The sequence below is a fragment of the Eretmochelys imbricata genome, chromosome 10 (genome assembly GCF_965152235.1).
Source record: "Eretmochelys imbricata isolate rEreImb1 chromosome 10, rEreImb1.hap1, whole genome shotgun sequence".
NCBI lineage: Eukaryota > Metazoa > Chordata > Testudines > Cheloniidae > Eretmochelys > Eretmochelys imbricata.
The window spans coordinates 78,881,369-78,907,841 of NC_135581.1; the positions used below are offsets into that span (position 1 = coordinate 78,881,369).

General features: G+C 39.9%; 1 protein-coding gene across 1 annotated transcript in view; it reads right to left on the reverse strand.

The window, feature by feature from the left end:
* DENND4A (DENN domain containing 4A) overlaps positions 1 to 26,180 on the reverse strand; it is a 102,338-nt gene extending 76,158 nt beyond the window's left edge. The window contains exons 1-3 of the mRNA XM_077827388.1: positions 26,115 to 26,180; positions 5,234 to 5,563; positions 4,016 to 4,265 (exon numbers count right to left, since the gene is read on the reverse strand). Coding sequence (XP_077683514.1) covers positions 4,016 to 4,265; positions 5,234 to 5,541 — 558 coding nt within the window. The 5' untranslated portion in view covers positions 5,542 to 5,563; positions 26,115 to 26,180. The remainder of the gene's footprint in view (positions 1 to 4,015; positions 4,266 to 5,233; positions 5,564 to 26,114) is intronic.
* Between the last annotated feature and the right edge of the window lie 293 nt (positions 26,181 to 26,473).

A 26,473-nucleotide genomic window follows, 5' to 3' on the forward strand; every position in this document is an offset into this window, starting at 1 on the left:
TCCTAGGAACTCAGGAATTACCATATTAGATCAGACCCAAGGTCCATCTAATCCAGTATTCCATTTCTGACAGTGGCCAGCAGATGATTTAGAGGAAGGTGTAAGAACCACACAGGAGCATGAGAGATAATTTCCCCCCATATTAGGTCTCCTCCTATCTCTTATAGGTAGAAATTGGCTTAAGATCCAAAGCATGAGGTTTAACACCACTTCCTAATTTTGTTTAGAATTAACTATAAAACTCTAGATATTCTTGTTACCCATATGCATGTCTAATCCCTTTTGCTAAACTCTTGTCTTCAATTATGCTACTTTACTCACACTTACAGTCATGCTGATTTCAATGAGAACTACTCACATGAGTCAGTATAATAGCATGATTTGACCCATAAAATAATAGATTTTTCTCTGCTAGCTTTTCCACTAATCACGCTGATGCATAGTCTTTTAATGGGCTTGCTCCACTTAACCTGTAATTTCACACTCTGTGAAACATTTTTAGCACAAGTGTCATAATATTTTACAATTTTCAAACACTCTATCTCTTGTTGGTAGTGATTTTTTAAGTCACAATAATTATAACTTTTCACTTAAAAGAAAGTGTTTTTGTGTCCCAATTCCTAAATGGGCATGAAAAATAAGAAAAATGGGAAGGCCTTAGAAATACAAGAGCCAGGTCTGCTAATGAATGTATGCAGAACATAGAAAATTTTTCAGGGAGGAAGCATGCAAGTTAGCTCACTGGACATTTAAGTGTCAACAATCCAAAGTCGACAGAGTGACTTTGGTAGAACTAAAGGAGCAATTTTTAAATTTCTGTTCTTTAATAAATTTCAGTTGATAAGGCAACATTGAGCATTGAAGGGACAATCAATTTAAAAAAAAACAACAGAATTTATGTTTTTAAAAATCTGCTACTGTTAAAAGTAATACCAATAATTACTTTAGCACAGAGATCAGAAAAAATGTCTGATTTTTCAGGGGTTTTTCTTTTTTGCATATGATAGCATTCAGTGTACAGAGTCAATATTTTTTGCTTCAGTGTGAGGTTTTTCCCCACAAACAACAGTGGAGAAGAGAAACTGAAAAAAAACAAAAAGAAACAGGAAATCTAGTTGTAAAACCACAAAAATTGGCAATGGGCTTAGAGAAGCTACTTGAAACTGACAAGATTTCAAGTTGACAGTGTCCCTTTAATACCAAGAATGCATATATTGTTGCATGTATTGTATATAATGGTGCATCTAATGCACCATTGTTACTTGACCCTACATGCTGATTATTCACAATACAAAGAAAGCCACATTATACTCAAATTTTAGCAGTCATCTTTCCTGTGGAATATTCATTGATCCATGTTTAAGACTGTAATATTGTACCTGTAATATGGGCACTGGTACCCGGTATTTCCTCAATCAAGAAACTAAAACTCACCTCCTCTAATAGAAGTGGAAATTCTGAAACCTTACACAGATGTGTAACCATCAGCTCTTTCAGAGTCAGTCAACTGCTTTTAAGTATTTCTTTGCTGTCATACCAACATATATCATGCAGGGCAACAGCAGGATCACAATGTGACACAAAGGTCACATTTAAAAATAAAAAGCCTTTCAGCACATGAAACCCCATCTTTATGTCTCTACCCAATCTGCATGCTCAAACATGGATTTTCATATATGCAAATTTGGAGGCATAATGTTACATTTCATTTTTGAAAATCTGATCACAGCATTCTACCTTCAGAGTAAAGAGTGGATACAGCATACAACAAAACCCAGTATGTTTGGCTCTTATACACCTGCTGGAGCTGTTTCTGCACTGTTAGCTACTATTTAAGGGCCTGAGCCTACTCCCATTGAAGTGAATGACAAAATGTCCACTGATGGGAGCAGGATCAAGCCCTGAACATCAACTTACATAAAGTCTGAGGGCTCGTCTACATGGCACAGTAAAGTGTGATAGAGGGTTGTGATTTGTAAAACGTACTAACACACTTCACTCTAATTGCCTCATGTAGACCCTGCTGGCACACTCTAAAAGCTACTTTGTTTCTGTTAATGTAGTCCTGTTTGAAATGGGACTACATGAACACAAACTAGGTATCTTTTGGAAGGCACCAGCAAGGTCTACACAGGGCAGTTAGAGAGCAACACTACACTCTACAAATCAGATGCCTGGCGCTGCGTAGACAAGCCATGAGAAAGTTCTCACATGTGGAAAAAAAAGGAAAATTCTGGCCTGACCACAAGCCACAACATGAAACTGTAGAACAAGCAGCATAATGACATAGACTAATAAGGTTAACAGTCTGCTGACAGTTATTAATTTAAGCTTCAAATAGTTAAATCATCAACTATCATAACAGCAGTGTTACTCAGTTTCTGGATTAAAAGAGAGTCATTCTTTGAAGCAGCTGCCCCAAAAAGGATCAAACACTGCTCAGAGAGAACATACCTCTGCAACATTGAGCAATAAATGAGCTCATCTTTTATTAAAGAGACACTGTCAAAGTTAGTAGGCCCAGAATGACCTATTTTTCTTTTTTGCAAAGTCCATGAAATTGTTTTTTCTCTTTACTACTATCCAGAACATACACCACATACAAGATCCCCCCCAAATCAAAAGAAGTATAAATAATATATCAATAGCTATCTTTACACCATGCATATCACTGTGGTATCCGAGTGCCTTTACGGACAATAAACTAACAAGAAATAAGAAGAACTTAATAGTAACATATACCAAACTGTATTCAGTCTGTAAGTTTTAAAAAAAAAAAAGTATGCAGCTGTTTAGTTGCGTAACAGACACTAATAGATAGAGAAGCAGGATGCTTTCATCCCTTTATAAGTGTTCCGCATTCACCACTTGCATTATCCACAGACTCACAAACTTTGGCATTCTTTTATGCAAACACTGTCAATTTTTCACTCATCTCAGGAACAGAAGATTTACTGAACTCTAAAGCAAAAAAATTAATTTTTGCCTTTTTAATTTTGCCAACCTGCAGTTTAAACACTAAAATAAACTATAACCATAATGCTGGTGTGGTCACCAACATTATGCCAGACTTAAACATCAGTTAGTACCTATAGAGAACTTTTCATGTCTCACCTTCAAACAGAAAGGTGGCTGGCATCCATGACCAGAACCATGAATACATAATCTCCTTTTTTTAATTCAGCTAGTTACTTATTTTTTTTCTTAAATATTGGTAAACTGGCAGAAATAAAGACTCAGTTCAGTTCTTGAGTTGATTAATGAATCCTGTCTTATTTAGGTAATTAAACAGAGCTTCTACCCAAATGGGGATCAAAACTGCTAATAAAATTTTCCAACTTGGTTACTCCTAGCAGTAGTCTAACATGGAACAATGTGGAACAAGATTTTCTTCTGAGGATAGTGCTAGTGAAACTGCTAGAGAGGCTACCTCCACTATCTACCCATCCCTTAGTCTATAGCATAGTTTTGTAACATGGTTAAAAAAGTTCTCAGAGTTAGAAATCCCATTCTACATTGAGGGTAACTATGTTAGAAATAAGAAAAGGAGTACTTGTGGCACCTTAGAGACTAACCAATTTATTTGAGCATAAGCTTTTGTGAGCTAGTGAGCTGTAGCTCACGAAAGCTTACGCTCAAATTGGTTAGTCTCTAAGGTGCCACAAGTACTCCTTTTCTTTTTGCGAATACAGACTAACACGGCTGTTACTCTGAAACCTGTCATTATGTTAGAAATCTCACTACATACCACCATGTCTGTAGAGTTGTACACGACTGTACTCTAAGGCCTGACCTAAAGCCTACTAAAATCGACATATATAATCCAGCATTTTTAGACATTCCCACATAGGGACAAAGGAAATGTTACCCCTTTTCAAAAACACCTTTTAATTACTTGCTAGAGGTAAATCAGTTCAATTATTCACCAGCGTTTCACAAGGATTCTTGGAATAAATCCTCCATAAACATTAGAGCATTGAATGTTAACTGAACAAATCCAGACATGTAATCTTACCATACTGTTATTAAGATTCTTGTCAACCTTGCAGAATGTATGTGGAGGGCTTTCTCCCTTACTCGGTATAATTATACATATATCTGTGACAGCCAAAGTGTTTTGGGTCATGTTTTCGGCGGCTCTTCGGTAAGTGATGTATACTCTTTGTGATGAGGCACTGCCACTAATGTTTGCAGGACGACCATATGGAGTGGCTTGAATGATTTCACAGCCCTGTTTTAATCTCTCTTTCCCATCATATAAAACCCTAGATTAAAAAAAAAATAATCAAAGGGCAAAAGTAATTGTTTAAACACAGTGAAGATTGATCCAGAACTGTAATTTAAGACTATACATTTAAGAACAAATCCTGTCGTGCCTCTGATCAGAATATATTTTCACTGAAAAGAAAAGCTACTTCAGTTCACATTATATAAAAACATGTTCCAACAGGAAACTTCCATTCTGATGCTAGATTCCCATTTTCTTTGTGTATAATTACTTTAATGCGTATTCACATGCACTGTTTTCAATCACTAAAAGCCTCCTAAGCTGTAGCTAGAGCTCTCATACTACTGTATCTGTGCTCATAATTCAACAGATTACTCTATTCATGACATATGGGAGGGAACCATCGCCCAGTGGCTTGCACATGGGTGTCAGGACTTCTTTGGTTCTATTTTCAACGCTATTACTGCTTTATTGTGTGATCCTGGGCATGTCACTTAGTTTGTGCCTCATTCATGTATAAAATGAAATATGATGTTTAACCTATCTAAAGAATGTGTTGTGAAGCTTAATTTTGTAAAATGCTATGAGTCCCCCCAAAAGCATAGAGGATTATTGCTGTCACTAACTAAGGGCTTGTTGACACGAGCGCCAGACTTTTACTGAACTGTAGCAGGGTCACACAGTGAGTTAGTACTGTACACAGCAAACTGGTGCACTGTAGATTCACACCTCAGCTTGCCGCACACTAACTCACCACACAGACAAGGCCTAGGATCCAACATTTACTAAGCATGATGTTTTTTTACAATATAGGCCAGATCTAAACCCCAACTGAAGTCAACAGGACCCCCTCCTTTGAGGGCTTTGGATCAGGTCCTACATGTATAAATAATCAAGTTCTTAGTATTGTATGTATTTTTGTAAAGCTTGTACTGTTTATTTGTTAATCATTAGTACTACTTAAAATTACTAGAATCAATAGCACTAATAAAAAAAATTACTCACCCCAGATCAGTAAGTGGAGGCTTGTCCCTTCCTCTCCTGTAGCAAAGGAATATCTGTGGACCCACAAGACTCCCATTATTGAGATCTCCTGATAGTCCTGAAGGAGTAACATCTATGCATTTATATCCCTGAGGCACTTCCTCCCCCAGAGATTTAATAATTACTGTGACATCAGTGATAGGTTCTTTTGGTTTAGCTATTTTATGGCAAGCATCATTGAAGTGGATTTCTTCTTCTAGTGGTTTTGAAATATCTGTCAATCCTGCTACAACAAAGTAGTCAGCAACACGAACGCCTTTGTCTTCCATCTTCCATAACAGAAAGTAAGATCTGGTAAGTAATAAATATAGATATGTTTTTGGAAATAGAAAATTCTCTAATATGTAAGAAAGGCACATTAAGCAATAAATACCAACACTATAACTATATAGTTAAAAAAAAATCAAGAAGTTTGCATCATAATATGAACTACAAGCCACAATATGGAATATACTAAAAAGAGACACACACACCTAAAAATAACTGCTGTAACATTTTTCATTTCTAATTACCAGTCTGCAACACTTACGAATTCTCACATTTTGTCTGTATTGATTTTGGCACATACTATTTGACACAGATTTTTATCTCTCTAAGGAAAGGAGAGCTCATCTGGCCTCTTTTTGTTACTTACATACTAGAGTATCAGCATCATCAGTGAAAGCAAGAATGTGCACAGTTTTGGGAATAGTTTATTAGTTAAATCCCAGAGCCAAATGTCAGTGCTCACATATTTAGCATATGCTCACATATTTCAATATATATCACACAAGTGGATTTATTTTTGTATAATCTACATCAGTTAATGTACTTTTTAAATATATATACACACGGGCAGGAAATGTCCTCCATATTCTAAACATAGGTAGGTTAAATTACGTTTTAAGTAATATCACCTTGTACCGTGAGCCCATCAGATCTTACAACGTAACCAGGATTAAGGCCAGACCTGCAAGGAATATTATGGTGTGCTAATAATTGGTACCAATTCAGTAAATGATACAGCTCCCTTGGGTCTATATTCACACAGAGTATCCAGAATACAACTAGGTTTACTGTGCAGCTGGAGAGGTGAGCCTTTGGATGACATGTAAAACCAAGAACCTGATTATCTAGCCCCTTCAACACTCAAATGGTCAGGATAGAAAAATTAAATCAAGATAACATGGAATTTTTCACAACAGTGGGGGATGCTAATCCTGCTGTTCTGGCAAGATCCCAGTTTGGGAAATTACAGTTTATCTACCTAAACTACCCCGTTATATCAATTGAATAAGGAAAACTTCACATCCAGTCCTAATTTGTTTTGCATAGTATTATTGTGCAATGTTTAAATAGCTGTCATTTTCTACCCAAGGGTGGGTGAATTTTAGTGCAGGATGAAGTGATCCCTGCAAGATGGAAGGATAGCCTTGAAATTAAGTCAGGAGATGAGATATCTGGAGATTTAGATTCTATTCCCAGCTTTTTGCCATCGACTCCTATATGACCTTGGGCAAGTCATCTAACCTCTCTGTGTCTCAATCTGCAAAATAAAGATATTAATACTGTGTGATGGGTCATTATAGACTATTACAATAAACCTTTGGAAAACTGTCTAAAAATCATTTATCAAAGTCACACTAGAAACCACCCAATGCATGCTGAAACCTTGCTGAAGCCTGTTTCAAGAACTAGACTTCTGTCACTTTGTTCTGGGGCTGTGACGGGAGGCATGTTCTGAAATTACTCAAGGTCCTCTTTTTTTTGAGCTATCTGTGTCAGGAATGGCACTGGAAGACTCTGTAAGGGACTGCTGTGAAGAACCTAGCAGAAGTCCATGGAACAGCACTGGTCTTCAGTTTATTTTTTGTCAGTTTTGTTTTGATTGCTTTGTGGTTGTCTTTTCTTTTGCTTTTCATTATTTTCTGCTCCAGGTTACGGGTATCAAGCCTACTGAACCTCAGGCCGTGGTGTTTATTGGGTCTTACTCACAAACCTTAGCTAGTCCTAAATTTGTTTCGCTTGGTCATCTAGCATTGGAAAGAGAGGAGAGAGAAGTGAGATGACTCTGTCCAAAGTTGAGACTGTACCTTTGATCCAGCTTTTCCAACCTGACTTCAGATAACTAGAGGAAAGAACCATAACAGCCTGAAGTTGAAAACCACCCCCACCATCCACCTGACCAGAAGAGAAATTCAAATTATTTTTTCCTTCTCCCATCATCTTTTCTGTGTTCAGGTGGAATAAATGACTTGACCTATTTATAAAGTTGCATGTAAACTGAGAATCTTGATTGTATGCAATGTTGTTGTAGCCATGTTGGAAGAGCTCTGCACAAGCTCAAAAGATACTACTTCACCCACTTTCTCTCTCTAATCTTTTGGTTGTAATTTTCATAATTTAAAATAAGCGTTGTGAAACAAAGCTGGCTGTAATTGCAATTTTTCCTGCATACTGAGTAAATGAAGTAGAAGAGTTTAAAGTCATGTATGGTTACTGAGAAACTAATGCCCACAACTGCAATAAAGAATCTTGAGATATGGCACTCATAGTAGAGTGCAATAGTTACATCTAACTAATCCTTAAAGTACCTAGACAGGTACTGACCTATATCAGAGACCTATATCATCTTTTTTTTTTTTAGTTCAACCTTCAGGACTAATTTGATAAAAATAAATCAGGTTTCCGGTATAAATAATAGAATCAGGAGAATAAGAGAGATGGTATTGCTAACAAGCTATATATGAAAGTAATGACTCTATAAACTTAGTCAGAACCTGAGGCTGAAGTAATACATCTGAGGATTTACAAGTTCAACAATAATATAACATGTGCTGTATCTGACGCCCTCAATAAAACCAGCACAGGCTAGCTACAGTACTTAGAGAGATAAGGCGATTTAACACAGTGTCTCTAACCTAATTTAATGTCCAAACACTAATATTTTGCAGTTATGCAAATTCAAATAAAGTACTGTATATATTGTCACACTATCATCCTCTATAAAACTCACCTATTGTATATTAAATGTTAACTGACATGAAAACTTTCTCCCTTTACCAAGCAGCAGCCACTCTGAACCAATGAATGAATGATCACATTTTTTAAGATACAGTGCACTGCACAAACATCTGTTTCTATCAGCTTAAAAACATACAGAAGAGCTTATGCAGTTGCCTAAAAATACCAAATCATTTTTGAGAGTGCACTGAGTAACGTATCAAGAGGAAAATGCATGCTTCATAACGGAGATCACCAAGTAATAGTGGTCAAAGACAGTCTACCAGGTAAATAATAGAAAGGATTTCTTGAAGAACCAAGAAAAGCAAGGGGCCCTGTGGGTGGAAAAAACAGTATGTGATCATGAATTAATGTAAGTAATGTGATCATGTAATTACTGCATACGCACAAAGGGGCCATATTTAAGGTTGCACAGGACTTAATTCTGGCATTTTCTACTTTCGAGTGCTTGACTTTGCAATCTTAATAGCCTTTTAACATAGGGGGTTTTTGTGTGAGTAATATTATACATAGTTTGTAATGCATTTTGAGATTTACAGTGCTAAATGATATGTATGCTATATAAGGCTATTAATAAGCTAATAAAATCTCATCACCATGTCCTAATATATTGGTGTTGCTGGATAGACTAGAATGAAGCTACATCACACCTCACAGGCAACACATTAGACTTAGGTTACGTAGCAAAGAACATCTCCCTGAATTTATATTCCAGCATGCACAGAATTTGGGCAGGCTGCTTCCCCAGATGCAAGGCTCCTACACTGTGCAGGAGTGTGGCTATGCAGAAAGGAAAACTGTAGGATAGCTTGTGGCACCTTAGAGATTAACAAATTTATTTGAGCATAAGCTTTCGTGAGCTACAGCCGATGAAGTGAGCTGTAGCTCACGAAAGCTTATGCTCAAATAAATTTGTTAATCTCTAAGGTGCCACAAGTACTCCTTTTCTTTTTGCGAATACAGACTAACACGGCTGCTACTCTGAAACCTGTAGGATAGCTGTGTGAAGAAGGGAGAACAGGCAGTTGTCAAACAGGCAAAAGCACGAGAAGAGAAGGGGGAAGTGGCTGCCAATCAGGGCTTTGGAGCGGAGCCTGCGGAGCAGCTACGGAGCAGTGGAGCTGCAGGTTTTTGCCAGGAGCTGGAGCAGAGCCGGAGCACAGCTCCAAAGCCCTGGCTGCCATCCAGGCCACACACATTTACACATGCTCATTAAATAATACAAATGACTGTTTTTCTGCAATGTACATTATAAAGTATTTTTTAAAATTCAATAAAGAATACAAAAATAAATGTTTATTCTTTAAGATCAATCAACTTTTAAATGTAGTATAAAATTAGCATAGCTGCTGTGTTGAATAATCAGTTAAGCAGAAAAATAGAGGACACTTTCTACTATTACCATCAGTTTTATAAAAGAGGTCAATTTGTAGTTGAAAGTAATACGTAAGTTAGTGAAAGGTCTTTCATTTGGATATGCTGGGAAGTGTCACTCAAGCTATTATCAACGCAAAACAGAATTGAAGTAGCATTTCCCAAGGATTTTATGAAAATGTGGTGGTAACCATGGTCAGAGCACTGACATGAGGATCTGGGCCTGTCCTATAGAAAGGGGGTTTTTTGTTTGTTTTTTTAAATGTACATTTAAGAAGCAGACATGTATTTATCAATGTTCTCCGACCTATGCTTGATTCTATATTTATATTGCTATTTGGCATGCCGGAGTTCTTGCCTAGAGCAGTTCTCTGAGCATTCTACCGCCATTGAAGTTCTCGGCTAGCGCATCTCCCTAGAGTGCTGTTGGTACCTGCAGGTGTCAAACCAAGGATTCAAGTCAGGGAAGCTGGGCCATAGGAGGATGCTGTGACGATCACATTGTCATTGTGACTTGGGATGCAGGTTGTTCCAAGAGAATATTTTATTAATCATATTTCTTACGTTAGTGCCTAAAGGCCAACCAAGAATGGGTCCCCGTTCTGTTAGACACTGTACAGAGTAACAGAGACCCACGCCCTGAAGAGCTTACAATCTAACTAGATAAGAGAGACACAGGTTGGGGGGAAATGGCTATAACACACAAGCAGAGTAAACAATGTGTGATGGAAAATGGCATGTTAGTGCAACAATTTTGGGGGGGAAGGGAGGTTAGATAAGAGGAGAACAGCTAAATGGAAAGAAAAGTGAAGGGAGAGAGAAGGACAAGTCAGGAGAGAAGAGGATGAAGGGGGCAGGTGTGGAGGGAAGGTGAGGTGAAGAGACTCTGAGGGAAGAGGAGTGGAAGCGTTCGAGCAGACAGCCAATCAGCATAGGGCAGAGAAAGCCCAGTCAAAACTGCAGAAAGTTTTCTACGTCTAAGACCAAAAAGTGTTCTCTGCCTGCTTCTGCCCCTACTGACTGGAGTCTCTGCCTGGCTCCTCTCTACAGTTTTCCGCCACAAGGCCTCATTTTTGGGAGGGCACCACCTGGGTCCTAGTGTCTGAAAACTGGGAAGGTGTCTGCTGCAAAGTTCTGGATCCAGAGGGGTGGCCCTGGTACTGGCAGAGCTCCATTTTATACCCTCTGCCCCTAATGCGACAGTACCTGCTTTGGCTTCTTCTGCCCATGTCAGCTGGAGTCTCTGGCTGCTTCCTCTCAACAGGTTTCCATGTCAAGGCTTATCTCCCCCTGCCACATACTATACACCAAGTAGTGTGTGAATTTATTGCCCCCATTCAGAACAAGTAGCATATAAGACTCACTGAGACTTCTGTAATTTATCTGCAACTTTTGGAAAAATAAGGCTGTGGGATGCCCCCTAAATTGGGTGGGATCCTCCCCTGCAAAAATGAGATCTTTGAGACTTGACTGCTACCACTGAACCCAGTGGCCAAATTGAAAACGGCGGATCTTTGTAAAGGTTAGGGATATTTTTCATTCATATTTTGTTTAAACAAAGTTGGGAAGGATAGTGACCCCCCACCAGACAACCATTTTTGTAGTGAGCAGAAAGGAACGCTAAAAATGTACTTCCAGAGACTGAATAAAATTAGCACAAAACTAGATTTGAACTGAAATTTAATGCTTGCTAAGGAGCTAGATTTCTGAGTTCTGCAAATTTTACGGCCTTGTGTCACCTTCAATAGCAATTTGTAGTGCTCATTTATAGTGGAAGTATTGAAATGTTGCTTTATCATATCAAACAACATACACACTATGATTGTTTCAGAGTAACAGCCGTGTTAGTCTGTATTCGCAAAAAGAAAAGGAGTACTTGTGGAACCTTAGAGACTAACCAATTTATTCAAATAAATTGGTTAGTCTCTAAGGTGCCACAAGTACTCCTTTTCTTTTTACTATGATTGTTAAAACTACAGACAGATCAAAAAGGCAGAGGCAAACAGCTTCCCATTTATACTACACATTTTCTATATAAATCTTTTCCATGTCAAGGCTTCTCTTAACCCTCCCCCCCACACATACTGTATGCCTAGTATAGCCTGAATTTATTTCCCCAGGTCAGCACAAGTCTTGATGATTCTTATATGCTACTTCTGTAATTTAACTGCAACTTTTGGAAAATTAAAAAAATAAGTCTAAGTGATGTTACAGCTCCCCTTAAGATCTTAATTTTTCTTCATACAAAGCCTTGCAGCTACTAAATATATGATAAAACAAACAATAGGTCAAAAGTTAATTCAGTGGTTGATTATTCAAACAGATTCTTACACTTCCATAGATTTGCTGAGAAGGATTCAAATGCAGTTTTTGATGTGATGAGATTACATGAATTGTACACTTCAGTCCTCAAAAAGAGGAGAGAAAAGGATAATACTCAGCTAATGTAGAGTAAATAGTCACTGTGCAAATATCATGGTACACACACAAACAGCTGAATCTGAACAACTGTAACAACATAGCTAACAGAGTAATGAACATTTCTATAGCAAATTTCATACCAAATTACTCCAAAGTGCTTCATAACTATGTACATACGATATCATTCTGCAAGTAGCTCCCAAGGAGGGGAGGAAACAAGGTACAGCACACCTCACTGCACAACACTTGTGGCTATGAGCACACTGAGACAAAGCTCTTATGACGAAAGCCATAGCGTCTTAACGGAACCTGTTACAGAGCTCTCTGGAGGTAACTATGGATTCCCACTCCATTCATGCAGACTCTACAGCTTGAAAACAGGCCTTAATTATAAAGATTTGGGATATTTTCCTTTTTAAAAATGTTTTAAAGTGAGAATAGAGCCCAATCAGAGGTTCAACACATATACCTAAGAGTATACCAATAGAGCTACTTTTTAAGGTAAGGAAAAACTAACAGTAACAGGTGAGAGCAACAAAAGGTGATATTCCCCAGTGCTAAATACCCTGCTTTATTTTTTAAATGAATCTATTTTTGGATTAACACATAAAGACATATTAATTTTTTTATTTTATAGTTAAAAAGCAAACACTATTTCTCAAACAGAAAGCAGCAATATTATTACTGACCTGTTGGCAATTATGCAAAAGGAAGAGTCTTGAAAAGATGAAAACATTTTAAGACTCATTAAATTTATGTATCTTATTTTAGTGCTGAATACTGAAAACAGTCTACCATGTGTACGGTGTGAAACGTTCTGAGGTTATAAACAGATGCTTAGAGGAGTATGACAGCGTAACAGACATATTTTTTCAGCCTTAATGACCAGGAACTTAACTAACCTGAAAAAAGTAATTTAAAAAATCATGTATTTTCAGAAACTACCAGTAAAGAATGGCAAATGGCAAAACACTACTGCAATGCCCAGCATACAGAAAAAGCTGACTCTTTAAAGACAAGTGAAATATCACTGGGATTACAATGTACTGCACACATACTAGTTTCACCATTACACTTCCAATAAAGTCAAGATATGGTTTTCTGTTTTTTAGAACTGTCTGCAGCTTCCATTCAAACAAAATGAAAAGAAAAATCATAAACAAAACAGTAAAACTAGTGGGTATCCACACAGCATGCTGGATCTCAAACCAGTTAATTTCTTTCTTGAGAATGTATATAAAGAAAAATGTTCACCAATTAATCGATCTTCAGTAACAGACATATTTAATACTTGAAATGATTCCACTGAACTTGCAAGATCATCATTTAATCTTCCTGTCCTGATTCCCCTTCCTGCCTGCATTTTCCTTTGAGAATATTCAACAGCTTTTTATTAATTTAATTTTCCTTGGTAGGGTCCAAGTGGTATCTGTCTCTGCTAAATATGTCTGAAGTAGAAGAGGTTTTGCTTTATTTGCCTAGCTGTAGAGTGATGTTCTACCAAAGAACAGGGAATAAAAATCTCCATTGGCAAGTAGAAAACTTTCTCTAGAAAGCTTGAAAGACGACAACCTCAGTTTCTGCACAATTTATACTTTCATTTTGGAAAAAAAAACCCACACAAGCAATTTTAAGCCAAAGTTTTCAGGCATATTCACTAATACTGTGGTCTTAAAAGAAAAAAAACCCTTCAATTCGGATACCCAAAAATTGAGAAAAACACAAAAAAGTCAGTGGCTGCTTTTGGAAATCTGTCTGCAAGCTTCTAGTAGCTCTAGAGCCCTCCAAACAGGAACCAAATGCAATATTTTCTTCCTGAGCAGGTAAACAGGATACTTCAGTGCCTTTACTGCTGCTCATAGCTTTGCCAGGCACCAGGAAAGTGAAATTAACAAGAACTCGTCAGTTTCACGGTGGCCATTCAGAACTATTTGTGGGCAGTCATGAATCATGTCACTAAGCACTGCAGCTTGGTGAAGCTATGAGGAACTGCAATTATTCAAAGCAAAGGACCCCATTTCTCCTGCAGCAAAAAAAAAAAAAAAAAAAAAGAGAGACACTGAGTGAGAGGTAAGAGTACTAGAGGCCCCATCCCGGTAATCCCTTATCAGCACCCACAAGATTCTGGAAAGAAAGAGTATCAGAGCCGCTCCTAACTTGTCTCCCACCCCTCCCCCCAAAAAGGTTACAGAAGTGAAGCTTCAAACTTATTAGCCAGTGTTATCCAGGGACCAGAACAGCAATGTGATAGAAATACCATCAACCTCTCCCGTCCGGCTACCTATTCGGTTTCCTACCAGTGCTCTCAAGGCCACACTGTGCTGTCTTCACTGCTATTTTCAGAGTAGCAGCCGTGTTAGCCTGTATCCGCAAAAAAAAAAAAAGAAAAAAGGAGTACTTGTGGCACCTTAGAGACTAACAAATTTATTTGAGAGTAAGCTTTCGTGAGCTACAGCATGGAAAACTGCATGCATCCGATGAAGTGAGCTGTAGCTCACGAAAGCTTATGCTCAAATAAATTTGTTAGTCTCTAAGGTGCCCCAAGTCCTCCTTTGCTTTTCACTGCTATTGTTATCCATGCCTGGTGTATTCAAGCTCGCTTGAGTAGGCTAGCCCATGCACAATTTCTGCTGTGTAGACATACCCATAATTTGATTTCACTTCTTTCACCGTCTTCTGATATCCCAAATGCTCTTTCATTCTATTCGGTGATTTTCTACCTTCCTCTGTAAAGTGTTTCTTTGCACTTATTTTAAAATGAAAGTGTTTGTTTTGGGCTTGGGTTAATATTCTTTCGAGTGAGAGCAGAAAACTGTAGGAAGAAACTCGTGTATGTTTCAACTCAATCTTTCCATTAAGGAGTAAGGTTTGCCCTGCCTAAGGAATGAGTAAAGAATTCTGCCTCCAGACATGAAGTTTTCAGGACACTTGCAAAGAACAGCGACTACACAAAGCTTCCAGACCACTACTTTACCTGTGGGAAACAAGGCTCAGCGCACTGCCCCCAACATCCCCAAAGGAATCTTCATAAGTAACACTAACACGCAGTTAGCGTAAGCTAATGCCCACGTAGTTAGCATTATCTTTTACTTCATTTCACTCCACCTTGGCTGGCAGGGCACTGACCCCAGGGTATATCTACAAAAGCCTCCTTCGCAGGACTGAGGGAAGGACAAGCATGCAAAGCAGCCGCTATAATATTCTGCACGGAGATGCACTTGATCCAGGTCACCTCTGCATCCAGTAGCAGAGGGCCAATAAGAGCTCAATTATGTGCATCAAGTCACCCACTCTGAGGCATGTGGGGTACTGAACAGTTAAAATGCAATTTAAACAGATGGATATTTAAAAAATAAACAAATGTGGCTTAATTATAAAACAGAGCATGGAGTACCACATGGGGCCAATGGTAATCAAGATGCATTTTAAGTGACAAGCCCTATTTTTCAGAATGAATGTACGCACACTAAATGTAACTACAGGCAGTTTTGGTAACTGCAAATGACCAACTATATGCGTAACTGCTCATTTGTGCTGTTTCTGCAACTGCATGAGCAATCACAATAAACATGCATGTTACAGCCAGATTCTCAGATCTCATTATGCCCCACGTCAATTAAAAATGGGAAGGGAGGTGATGTAAGTGTCCAATAAGATGAGAGAAACCATACTTTAGGGAATAATTAAGTAAAAGCTTTATCATCTGCAGACCTTAGGTGCAATGGCAGCAGCCTTAAGAAATGGGGGGTGTCAGAGTGCAAACAGCCTCCTGGAGCTTTGATATGTTGGATGGGTCAAACCCCTACCTTTCCCATTGAAGGCTCTGAAAATCAGCAGGGACAGCTTAAAATTAAAAACTTTAAGCAGCCCGCAGTGTACAGAAGCCAGGGTAATATGATCACTACAAATGAAACCAGAGAGATGTGCTGCTGTGTCCTATACATAACATAAGAACGGCCATACCGGGTCAGACTAAAGGTCCAACTAGCCCAGTATTCAGTCTTCAGACAGTGGCCAATGCCAGGTGCTTCAGGGGGAAAGAACAGAACAGTTAATCATCAATCATCCCAGTTTCTGTCAAAACAGCGGCTAGGACACCATCCCTTCCCATCCTAGCTAACAGCCACTGATGGACCTATCCTCCATGAATTTACCTAGTTCTTTTTTGAACCCTGTTAAAGTCTTGGCCTTCACAACACCCTCTGGCAAGGAGTTCCACAGGTCGACTGTGCACTGTGTGAAGAAATACTTGCTTTTGTTTGTTTTAAACCTGCTACCTATTAATTTCATTTGGTGACTCCTAATTCTTGGGTTAAAAGAAGGAGTAAATAACACTTCCTTATTTACTTTCTCCACATCTGTCATGATTTTATACACCTATCATATTCCCCGCCTTAGTCATCTCTTTTCCAAGCTGAAAAGTTCCAGTCTTATTAATCTCTCCTCATATAAAAGCTGTTCCATACTCCTAATCATTTTTGTGGCCCTTTACTTAACCTTTTCCAACTCCTATATATCTTTTTTGAGATGGGGCGACCACACCTGCATGCAGTATTCAAGATGTGGGCATATCATGGATTTATATAGAGGCAATATGATATTTTCTCTTATTATCTATCCCTTTCTTAATGATGCCCAACATTCTGTTCGCTTTTTTGACAGCTGCGGCACACTGAGTGGATGTTTTCAGAGAACTATCCACAATGACTCCACGATCTCTCTCTTTAGTAGTAACCACTAATTTAGACACCATCATTTTATATGTATAGTTGGAATTATGTTTTCCAATGTGCATTACTTTGCATTTAACGACACTGCATTTCATCTGCCATTTTGTTGCCCAGTCACCCAGTTTTGCAAGATCCCTTTATAAGTCTTTGCAGTCTGCTTTGGACTTAACTATCTTGAGTAGTTTGGTATCACCTGCAAATTTTGCCACCTCACTGTTCACCCCTTTTTCCAGATCATTTATAAATATGTTGAATAGTACTGGTCCCAGTACAGACCCTTGGGGGACACCACTATTTACCTTTCTCCATTCTGAGAACAGATCATTTATTCCTACCCTTTGTTTCCTATTTTTTAACAGTTACTGATCCATGAGAGGACCTTCCCTCTTTTTCCATGACAGCTAGTTGCAAATAGCAAAATATGTCTGCTGAAGCCCAGCTCTGAGGAAGTTATACATACAACTCTTCGCAGTCTGCTTTGAACTTCACTATCTTGAGTAGGTGGCTTTTACCTATCAGGTAGGCTAACAATGAATTCACATTGCCATCCTTCACCACCCCAATGCCTTATTTTCACCCCTATGCACCAGATGGCTTGTCCCTGAATTCCTTATGTACCTAACACCCTTTCACTATGCACTGTCTACATTTGCTTTTTTCTTAAAATTTCCTACAGTTGGACTACATTGCTGCAGCTCCACAAGTGGTAGCAAAAGGGAGAAGTACCAACACAGACAGAGCTCAGATGGCCACTGTTTGTTTTTAAACCACTATACTGTATAGGTCTCCTCTGAGCAGGTGTCCAGCCTACACTAAGCTCCCTCCTCCCTAATGCTGAACTGGAGGTGGAGCTGCGGGAAATTTTAAGAAATACGTTAGTATACAAAGAGCCAGTGAGTACACTGACAAGCCTGAGTGTCAAGTTGTGTGCAGCTCTGTAGGACATTTCTGCACCCCAGCAGAGTACATAACAGTTCAGGCTGTGGGAATGTGTGAAAGGTGGCCTGCATGCTTGAATGTCACATAAAATGAGTTCAGATCCAACCTCGACTTAATCCAAACCAAAGTTCAGAGGTAAAGCTGGTTAACATTTTTCAAATGAAACTTTGTTAAAAAAATTTAAAGAAGGGAAGAAAAGCACTGTACTTTTTGGTTTTCCTTTTAGTCCCTTTTTCAGGGGCAAAATGGACAAAAGAGAAAAGGAAAGTGTGAGGAAGAGGGGGGAAAACCCATACCCCAAGTTTTCAAAACTAAGAACTCAATTTTTTTCAATGTTCTAATCCTGTAAAACAGATTTTGCGGGGGAGGGGGTGCAAAAAGACTGAAAATGTCTGCCATTTTCCACTCAGCTCTATCGGGAGGTGCATGTGAGGGTTGAAATACAAAGTCTGTTTTGGCCAATCTCTTATTTTCAGTTTAGCAGCTCAGTTACGGGCAAAAATTTGCATGTGTTTTTTATCTTCTGTATTTTTCAATGCACACTGCCCGGAACTTAAATTCACCCGACACCTTCGAGCCAGAAGCAGAAGTAAACATATACAACAAGGAAAATATACGCAATGTCCAGGGTCAAAGCTGTAGTGGAAAACGCACCCTCCAAACACTTAATGAATGTGAACACACTTCCTAAAATTTAACTAAGTACCCCTTCATCATTCTCCATCTTTGGCCAAGAATAGTGATCTTCTGAGTGTGTTCTTTAAAAGTGATCCAACGGTAGGAAATTGGTGAAAAATCAAAAGGAAACAGTCCTTCTGTAGGGGCTTCCTTCCCTGGCCTGAGTAAGAGCTCAGCATGCAGTCTGACTACAGGATTGCACACTAATTTAGCAGAACACTTTGTTTCTACATATAGGTTTGGTTAGCATGACTGTAGTAGGGATCTAATTACTTTTGCACTTGCAGTATTTGAAAAGAGGTTGTTGTTCCCCCCCCCAGCCCTAAGTTTATACAATTATACAGTAAAAGCTGCCTACTTATGTAAACTGACACAGCTCAGAATCTGACCCAGTCACACAACTGTGATTTCAGAATAATTCCATTGGAAGTAATGAGCTCATTCTGAACTTACAGAAGCATAACCAAGATCAGAATCTGACCCAACAGTCATCTTCTGCTTATTTGTATAAGTTTGTTTCAGCAAAAGGGGGTTTCCCTCTGACTTTTTTTTTTTATTTACATACAAATTAATCTAATTTCATACCTTACACTTATTGCTGGGCTATTTCTAGCAGCGCTGTGACATGGGCAGTGTAGACACGCTTTATCACCAGGGGAGAGCGCTCCCTGGCAACAAAAAAAACCCCACCCATCCACTGAATGCATCCGATGAAGTGAGCTGTAGCTCACGAAAGCTTATGCTCAAATAAATTTGTTAGTCTCTAAGGTGCCACAAGTACTCCTTTTCTTTTTACAACAGCAAAGAATCAGAACAGAAAACTTGGAGGAAAAGTTGGATAAGGATAGACATAAACTTGCCCATTGTTACAGCTGTATCCTGTTCATTTTCCTCGCACACTCCATTCTCACCTCATTAGTACTAACTCCCTTTCCCCCTCTCCTTCGCCTACCCTTGGCTTCATGCTCTTTAGCTCCTCCCTTAACTCTCAATCCCATGCTGGAAAGGACACCTCCCTTCTTTCAAAAAGCAGCCTTCCTTTCATCTGAAAAAGAATCCCTTTTCTGAACCCTGCCATTGAGCTCCATCCTCCTAACCATTTCTGCACCCCATTGTATATGAATTATGTAGAGTATTACTTATGTCTGAGCAACGTGTATGCAGGCCCCGGACATTGTATTATGAGACACTTATCACTTCCATAAAATATAGCTTGTGGTGGGCTGGTATGGGAAATATTGAACCAAAAAACACCTTCTCTCCCCAAAAAGAGTAGAGAGGCAAATGTATTCTCTATGTAACAATTTGTGGTAAAATGTGTTTAAAATATTAGGGCCATTCTTCACCTCCAGGAAGAGAGCAAATTCTGGACCCAGATAGAAAAATGTTTTCACCAAGAGTCAGAAAAACAAATAATAGTTACAAGGAGTCTGGAAAGGTAAATCACCTACTAAATAATGGGACAGTGACTGGTATTATTTATTGCAAGTACATCTTGGGTTGGGGTAGAAAATGAGCTATTAAAGAGGGCAGAATCAGTTTTGGGAAGTAAGGTGTAAAACATCACATTTGAAATCATATTAGTCAGGGCAAGTACCTTGATATGTAGATGAGGGTGGGTTTCTTTTAAAGATTACGATTAGGCCTCACTCCACCCTATACCCAACCTTTTGCTTTTGTCACATGAATTATTATCAATCATGTTTATTACAATAGTGCCTCAGGACCAACCAGAAATGCCCCCCCGATTGTATTAGTAATCTGCTTTGTTCTATTTATTACCCCTTTTACCACTTAAAATCTGCCTTTTATAGCTAATAAAATTTGTTTTGTTTATTATTAAACCCAGTTTCTGTAATTTCTAACGGGGCGGGTGGGGGGGGGGGAGACAAGAAGTGTGCATAGCTCTCTCCACATTGAGGGAGGGGGTGAATTTCAGAATATATCTTTGGGTCTGTACTCCAAGGGAGGCGGACATCCGAGTGCTGGAGGAAGTCTCTTAAGCTGAGTCTTCCCAAAGCTGATCACAGCTGGGTATGGCCCTGCCTGAGTGTATTAGAGGAGGTTTTAAGAGCCTGGCTCAGCAAGACACTTTAAAGGGGGCCCATGCTGGAGGAACAGGTAGATTCAGTGGTATCTCAGCACATCAGGTGGCTTCCCAAGGGGTCCAACCTGTCACATATATCTTACTCAAATCCCTCTTAAAATCTACTTCTTCCATCAGGCAGAAAACTGTGCATTAATATCACTATTGCTAATAGTAAGTGGCACCATAGGACAGAGAAAAGAAACTCATTTAATCCACTATCCTGTATTGTCATCTTTATAGGTGTGGTGTTAATTTTAAGGGTGGGCACGCATTTAAGTTAACAGGATTTGTCTGACCACACTATTTTAGAATTCTTTTTACAAAATTAGTTGTTACATTTCCTTAATATTGTTTTACTAAAAACATGCATCAGTAAACAACTACACATTGTCATTCCAAAAGTTTGTTAAAACTTGTTATAGAAATCCTAGGAAAAGCTATGTACTGTTAGAAACTCAGAGTTTATTCCATCCTGACATGAAACTACTGAATGTATTATAGCTTCACTTAGGCACCTCTCGCACCCACAAAGCTGGGCAATCTCCAGTGCAGCAATATATTTTGGGCTCAATTTGAGGGGTATGTAACAAGAGAAAAAGATCAGAGAAAGGCAATGCCCATTTACTTAAAGAGAAGCACCTACTTCAACTGAATGTCAAAAGGAGCACTCATGCTAATCCCTCCTGTTGAAAGGCTGTGGAGCATTTACATCCACCCAATAGGGAAATGAGCTGGAGTTGCAGAAACCAAAAAAACTCTTTCCATAATGAATGGATGAGGAATCCTAAAGATCACATCAGGGTCAACAGCAACCACACTTATGGCAAAAGGCAGCTATCATTAATAAAGTGAAAGTTGTTTTTTAAAGGCAAGCCCTAACAGCACTCCTGAAAAAGGACAGGTGGGATATATTTGAATTTAAGGGCAAGCCTACACTGCAAAATTAAGTCGACTTAAGTTACACCAACGTACAGCCACCACAGTAATTAAATCGCTTTTGCATGTCCAACTTTGCTTCTGGCGTTGGCAGTGCGCACCCTCACCAGGAGCACCTGAACAGATTTAACTGTCAATATGGTTCATTGTGGAATGGCTTCTGAAAGGCAGCAAACACTTGATGTAAGCAACACAGTGTCTACACTCACACTGTGTCGACCTAATTACACTGACCTAAGCATTACATCTCTCGCAGCAGTGGTGTTATTAAGTCGGTGTAGTGGGAAGTTACGTTGGTTGGAACTACATTTTACTGTAGACGCTTAGAGACTTAGGTTGACATAATCTGCCTAATGTTGACCTAACTCTATAGTGCAGACCAGGCCAAAATTCAGAGGTATTTGACACATTTACTAGACACCTGGGCCCAGATTTTCAGGAATGTTCAGCTCACATTTAATTATCTAAATGAACCAGCTGTTTTTGAGAGAGAATATAATTTAGGATTTTGTTTGTAAATGAATTAAGGAGCAAGCAAGTTGCAATCAGGTTCCCTGAAAGGTGTGTCCTTAAGATAGCGCAGACAAGGCTTTAGACTCTGGAGATCTTTGACAGGGTGGCACAGAGAAGTTTGCACTGCTGGTGCTGCAGCTGCTCTATGGATAACTAAAACTGTAGACTCCAATACTGTGATAAATTACAATCAATGCCTTAAGTGCACACTTTGAAAAGTGCTGAGAGAAGTAAAGCATATGAAAATATTGTGTTCTATTAAGAAATCTCAACGCATTTTCCAAACATTAATAAAACTTCACAATACCCCTGTAAAGCAGATATTATCCCCAATATTACATATAGGGAAAAAATGAAAGGAGCTGAAGTGCTGTTGTCTAAAGCCACCCAGAAAGACTATGGCAGAGTTGGGAGGGAAGGGGGGAAAATAATACCTATGGCTTAGTCCTTTGCTTTATACCAAAGCATCATCCTTTTCTATGCCAGCATAACCTAATCTTTCTTCAGAAATGTTACCTCTCCCTATTGGCTTATAAATCAGCATTGAGGTAAACAGACTGTGGTTTTAGTAGACTTTTTGACAGAAATCGTGACATTTTCTATGTTAAGATACCAAGTCTTCTCATAATAATCAGTTATTTTTAAAACTGGCAATCCTAATTATTTTAAGGAATAGAAAGTATTTTATTTGAGCACCACCACTTATTCAAAATCCTGGTTTCTTAGAAAAACCAAGTGGATCATAACAAGTCATGCAACTTTTAAAGACTGAAATAATTTGCAAAAATAGGGTATCTGGACAATTCTTCTGAAATTTTCCTTTCTTGAAGAAATTTATCAATTTTCCTACCCTCCCAAAATACATCAGAACAGATATCTAAAAATCCATGTTCACAGGGCAGTAGAAGTTATTCTACTTAAATGCCCTCCTATGTCAAACAGGAAGATATTAGGAAACTACTATTTTGCTACTGGGAGCTAATCCATTGTATCTGAACACATATTACATCATATTTTTCTTTTTTATTAGACCTGACTTAAGTTGTGCAATCTGTTTTAACCTCCAACTTTTCAAAAGCATGCTGCCACTGTGCTTATAAATATGTTCACAGCAGAGTGAATAAGTGGGCATCTAACAAAACAGAAGATTTTCTGTACGTATTAGTTTCACTAGTTAGCAGAAGTCCTTTCAGAATCTTTCTACTTTCTGAAACATACCAATGTAACTTTCTCCATGGATTACATTGGCTTCTGTAGCTACTGTTTTATGAAGTATTACGACTTGTTCTGACTTGCAAAAGAAGTTCCAATTCTCAACAAATATATGTAAAGGGAAGGAAGAGGAGAGATTTTCTACATTTTCAGTATAATATTTGTTATAATGTCAGATTTCAATTTTAGAAACCTATTAATCCAATTACATTTATTCAAATTAACCACATAACATTCAGACTAGAAAATGTGCATATAGATGAATCAGTCAGATAAACTATCTCACCCTGCAGCACAAATGCATGCTATGGTAAAGAAATTGTTTAATGTATTTAATTGTGGTAGCTCATGTCAAAATGGTGGTGGCCACAGTTTGCAGTGGAAAAGTGATGTGGGACGGCAGCATTTAGAACTTTCCCTGGAGTACCTTTAATATATTCACCACAGTAACAACAAGAATGAACTGGGGCCCCTATCCTCTCCAGAAAAAGAAAGAATGGTAGGTGAGACGTGTGTGTTTGCCGCCTAGTAATTATTTTAGAACAGAAAAATTGTCCCCCAGTGCCCAATGCTATCACTAGGTCAGCTACACCAGTGGGAGCCCTAGTGTAGACAAGGCTCTGTCAATTGTGACAAGAATAAAAGTGTCAAAAGCTAAGTCTACTCAGATATAGAATTTATATCTATTACCTTCACACAGACAGAAATTGCCCCAGAGATGTTTATATAATCACAAATTGAAGAGCAAGTAGTCTGCAAGAATGTTGAAGTGTGGTTGATACTACAAAAGTAACCCAAGAACTCCAGCATATGAATCTTCTTAATATAGAAGTATTTACCAACAGATAATTGTTACTTTTGAATTAATACTGAACAAGAAAACCACAAATAGTTCTGGTCCTATAGTAAGCCAGAAAACCTTGTCCACACTAGTTTCCAGTAAGTGGATACTGTAGTAACCTGATTAGACTCTTTTAGATAAAATTTGCTCCAAAGGGAGTGGAAGCTCCTCAGCACCTTTGCAGAAGACCCCTCACATCAGTGGGCTCTTAAATTTCACACTACACTATTAAATTAATGATTAAAAGATGTGCATAGTAAAAACTCTAATAATCGGAAACCATGCAAAGGCTGTAGATTGGATTATCCTATTTTGCCCTTTGTGTCTCTTTGCAGACTATGTGATTCTTTGCATGAACTGGATACAAAAGCTTTAAGGCTCTATTTCCTATAAATAAATAGGAAGTCAATGCCAGGAATCATGAACAGCCCAATGAAACCTGAATGTGTTTAGAGGGACTAAGCTGTCAAGGAAACAGTTCAGTTTTCACATTTATTTTACAATAAGACTATACTGAATGCATCCGATGAAGTGAGCTGTAGCTCACAAAAGCTTATGCTCAAATAAATTTGTTAGTCTCTAAGGTGCCACAAGTACTCCTTTTCTTTTTACTCCCTACTAGTTGACTGATATTCAGCTGCATGACTCTGAACACATATAGGTTAAAAGATTGTTGCAAGGCTGGACTGCACATCCAATACACAAACCAAAGTTCACTCATGTACTTCCCAACCCCTTTCTTGGCTAGACTGATTCAAATAGTTTCCCTAAACCAGAGTACCTAATAGCAATGATTAAACACAGAAATATTTAATAGTTCAAAAAGTGAAAGATTGTACATTTTATTTTTTGACAGAAAACTCTGGCTGAGCAACAGTTCAAGAAGAAATTGTGAAATGAAGTAAAAAGCTGTCCAAAACATTACTCTTCTAGTCAGTTTAATGCAAACATTAAACGTCAGAACTAACTGCCAAGTCTACATCTCCTAATTTCCATTGTAAACAGACACATATTGGGGTGCTGAGACCCAGTGCATACTTTAAACAGAATTTGAGATTAGCCGTGGCTCAAAGCCATCAAAATAACTAACAATCCATTAAACATTTTTAGCATGTGGCCCAGTGAGTCTATAGTAAATTCTGACTTACCACAGTACAAAAAATCTCAGGGCTCTAGAGACTTTTTTTTACTATGACATTGGATGTGTTGCACTAATCCAGCAAAACTGCTATGTAACCAAGGGGGAATCATTGGGGGGGGGGGGAATATTATATATCTATGTTTGCAATCCCCATTAGCGATCTACTAAAGTGAATGGGAATTTACAGATGCAGTGAACAAAAATCTCAACCCATTTCTTCCTCTGCAGCTGCCCAACGCCAGGTCTGCTGGTCTTGCCCTGCGTTTGTAACATGGCAGGTCAGCAGAAGCTCAGACTCAACCTGCACACGCGACCTCCAGCAGCAGGGGATCACGGCCCCTGCGTCTACACAGCTGCGTTACACCAGGGCCATTTTAACGCCCGTTAGGGAAGTCACACGCCGGTCCCCATCAGGCAGCGCTGCGGCCGCGCAGCCCGACACCCCCTCACCCCCCAGCTCCCCGGGGCGCAGCAGCCCGAGCCGCCCACCCCACGTTTGCACCATCTGGCCGGGAATAGCCCGGAGACCAGGAATACCGAAGGAACGCCTTGCTGGGTGCACCAAATCGGCCGCAGCTAACGGAGCGGCACCACTTCCCTTCAGTCGGGCGCGGGATACACACAGACGCCTCCAAGCCACCATCCCCCGCGTTCACGCCTGGGAACCCCCCGGACCGCAGGGGCGGCGGGATCTAGGGCATCCCCCCACCCCCATCGATAGCCCTAACGCCAGGGAGGGGGCCGGACATACTCGCGTATCGCCGCCTGCCCTAGGGCTGCAGCCCAGTCATGCCGCCCAGGGTGGCCCCCTCCCCGTCGCCACGCCGGCTCCCTCGGGGGGTTGCTGCCCGCCCCACCGACACGGCCCCCGCTGCCCCGGCCCTGGGATAGCGCCCCACGGTGGCGGAGACGACCCCCCCCCAACGGTGACAGCTCCGCACGTTACCCCCGCCGGCGCGGCTCACCTCAGGCCGGCGCTGCGCTCCCTCCTCCTCCCCCCGCCCTGCGCGACGGAGAGAGCGAGCGCGTCGCGAGCCAGTCCCGGCGCCCTTAGCTCATCCTAACGGGAGCCCGAGCCGCCGTCTCGCCCGCCCGCCCGCCGGCCCGCGCGCGTGGGTGTCTCAGGCGGGATCCCCCTTCCCCTCAGCACCGCCTCCTGCCGCCGCCATCTTGCCTGGCTGGGGGGGGGGCGGCCTCCTTGAGGGGAGCCAGACCAGAGCTCACGCGGGGCCCGCCGGCTGTCGCTGGAGGGCTGCCCTCGGCTCCCCTCCCCGCCGCACGGGGCGAGAGCCAGGTTCAAAGGAGGGAAGCAGCGCCCCAAACC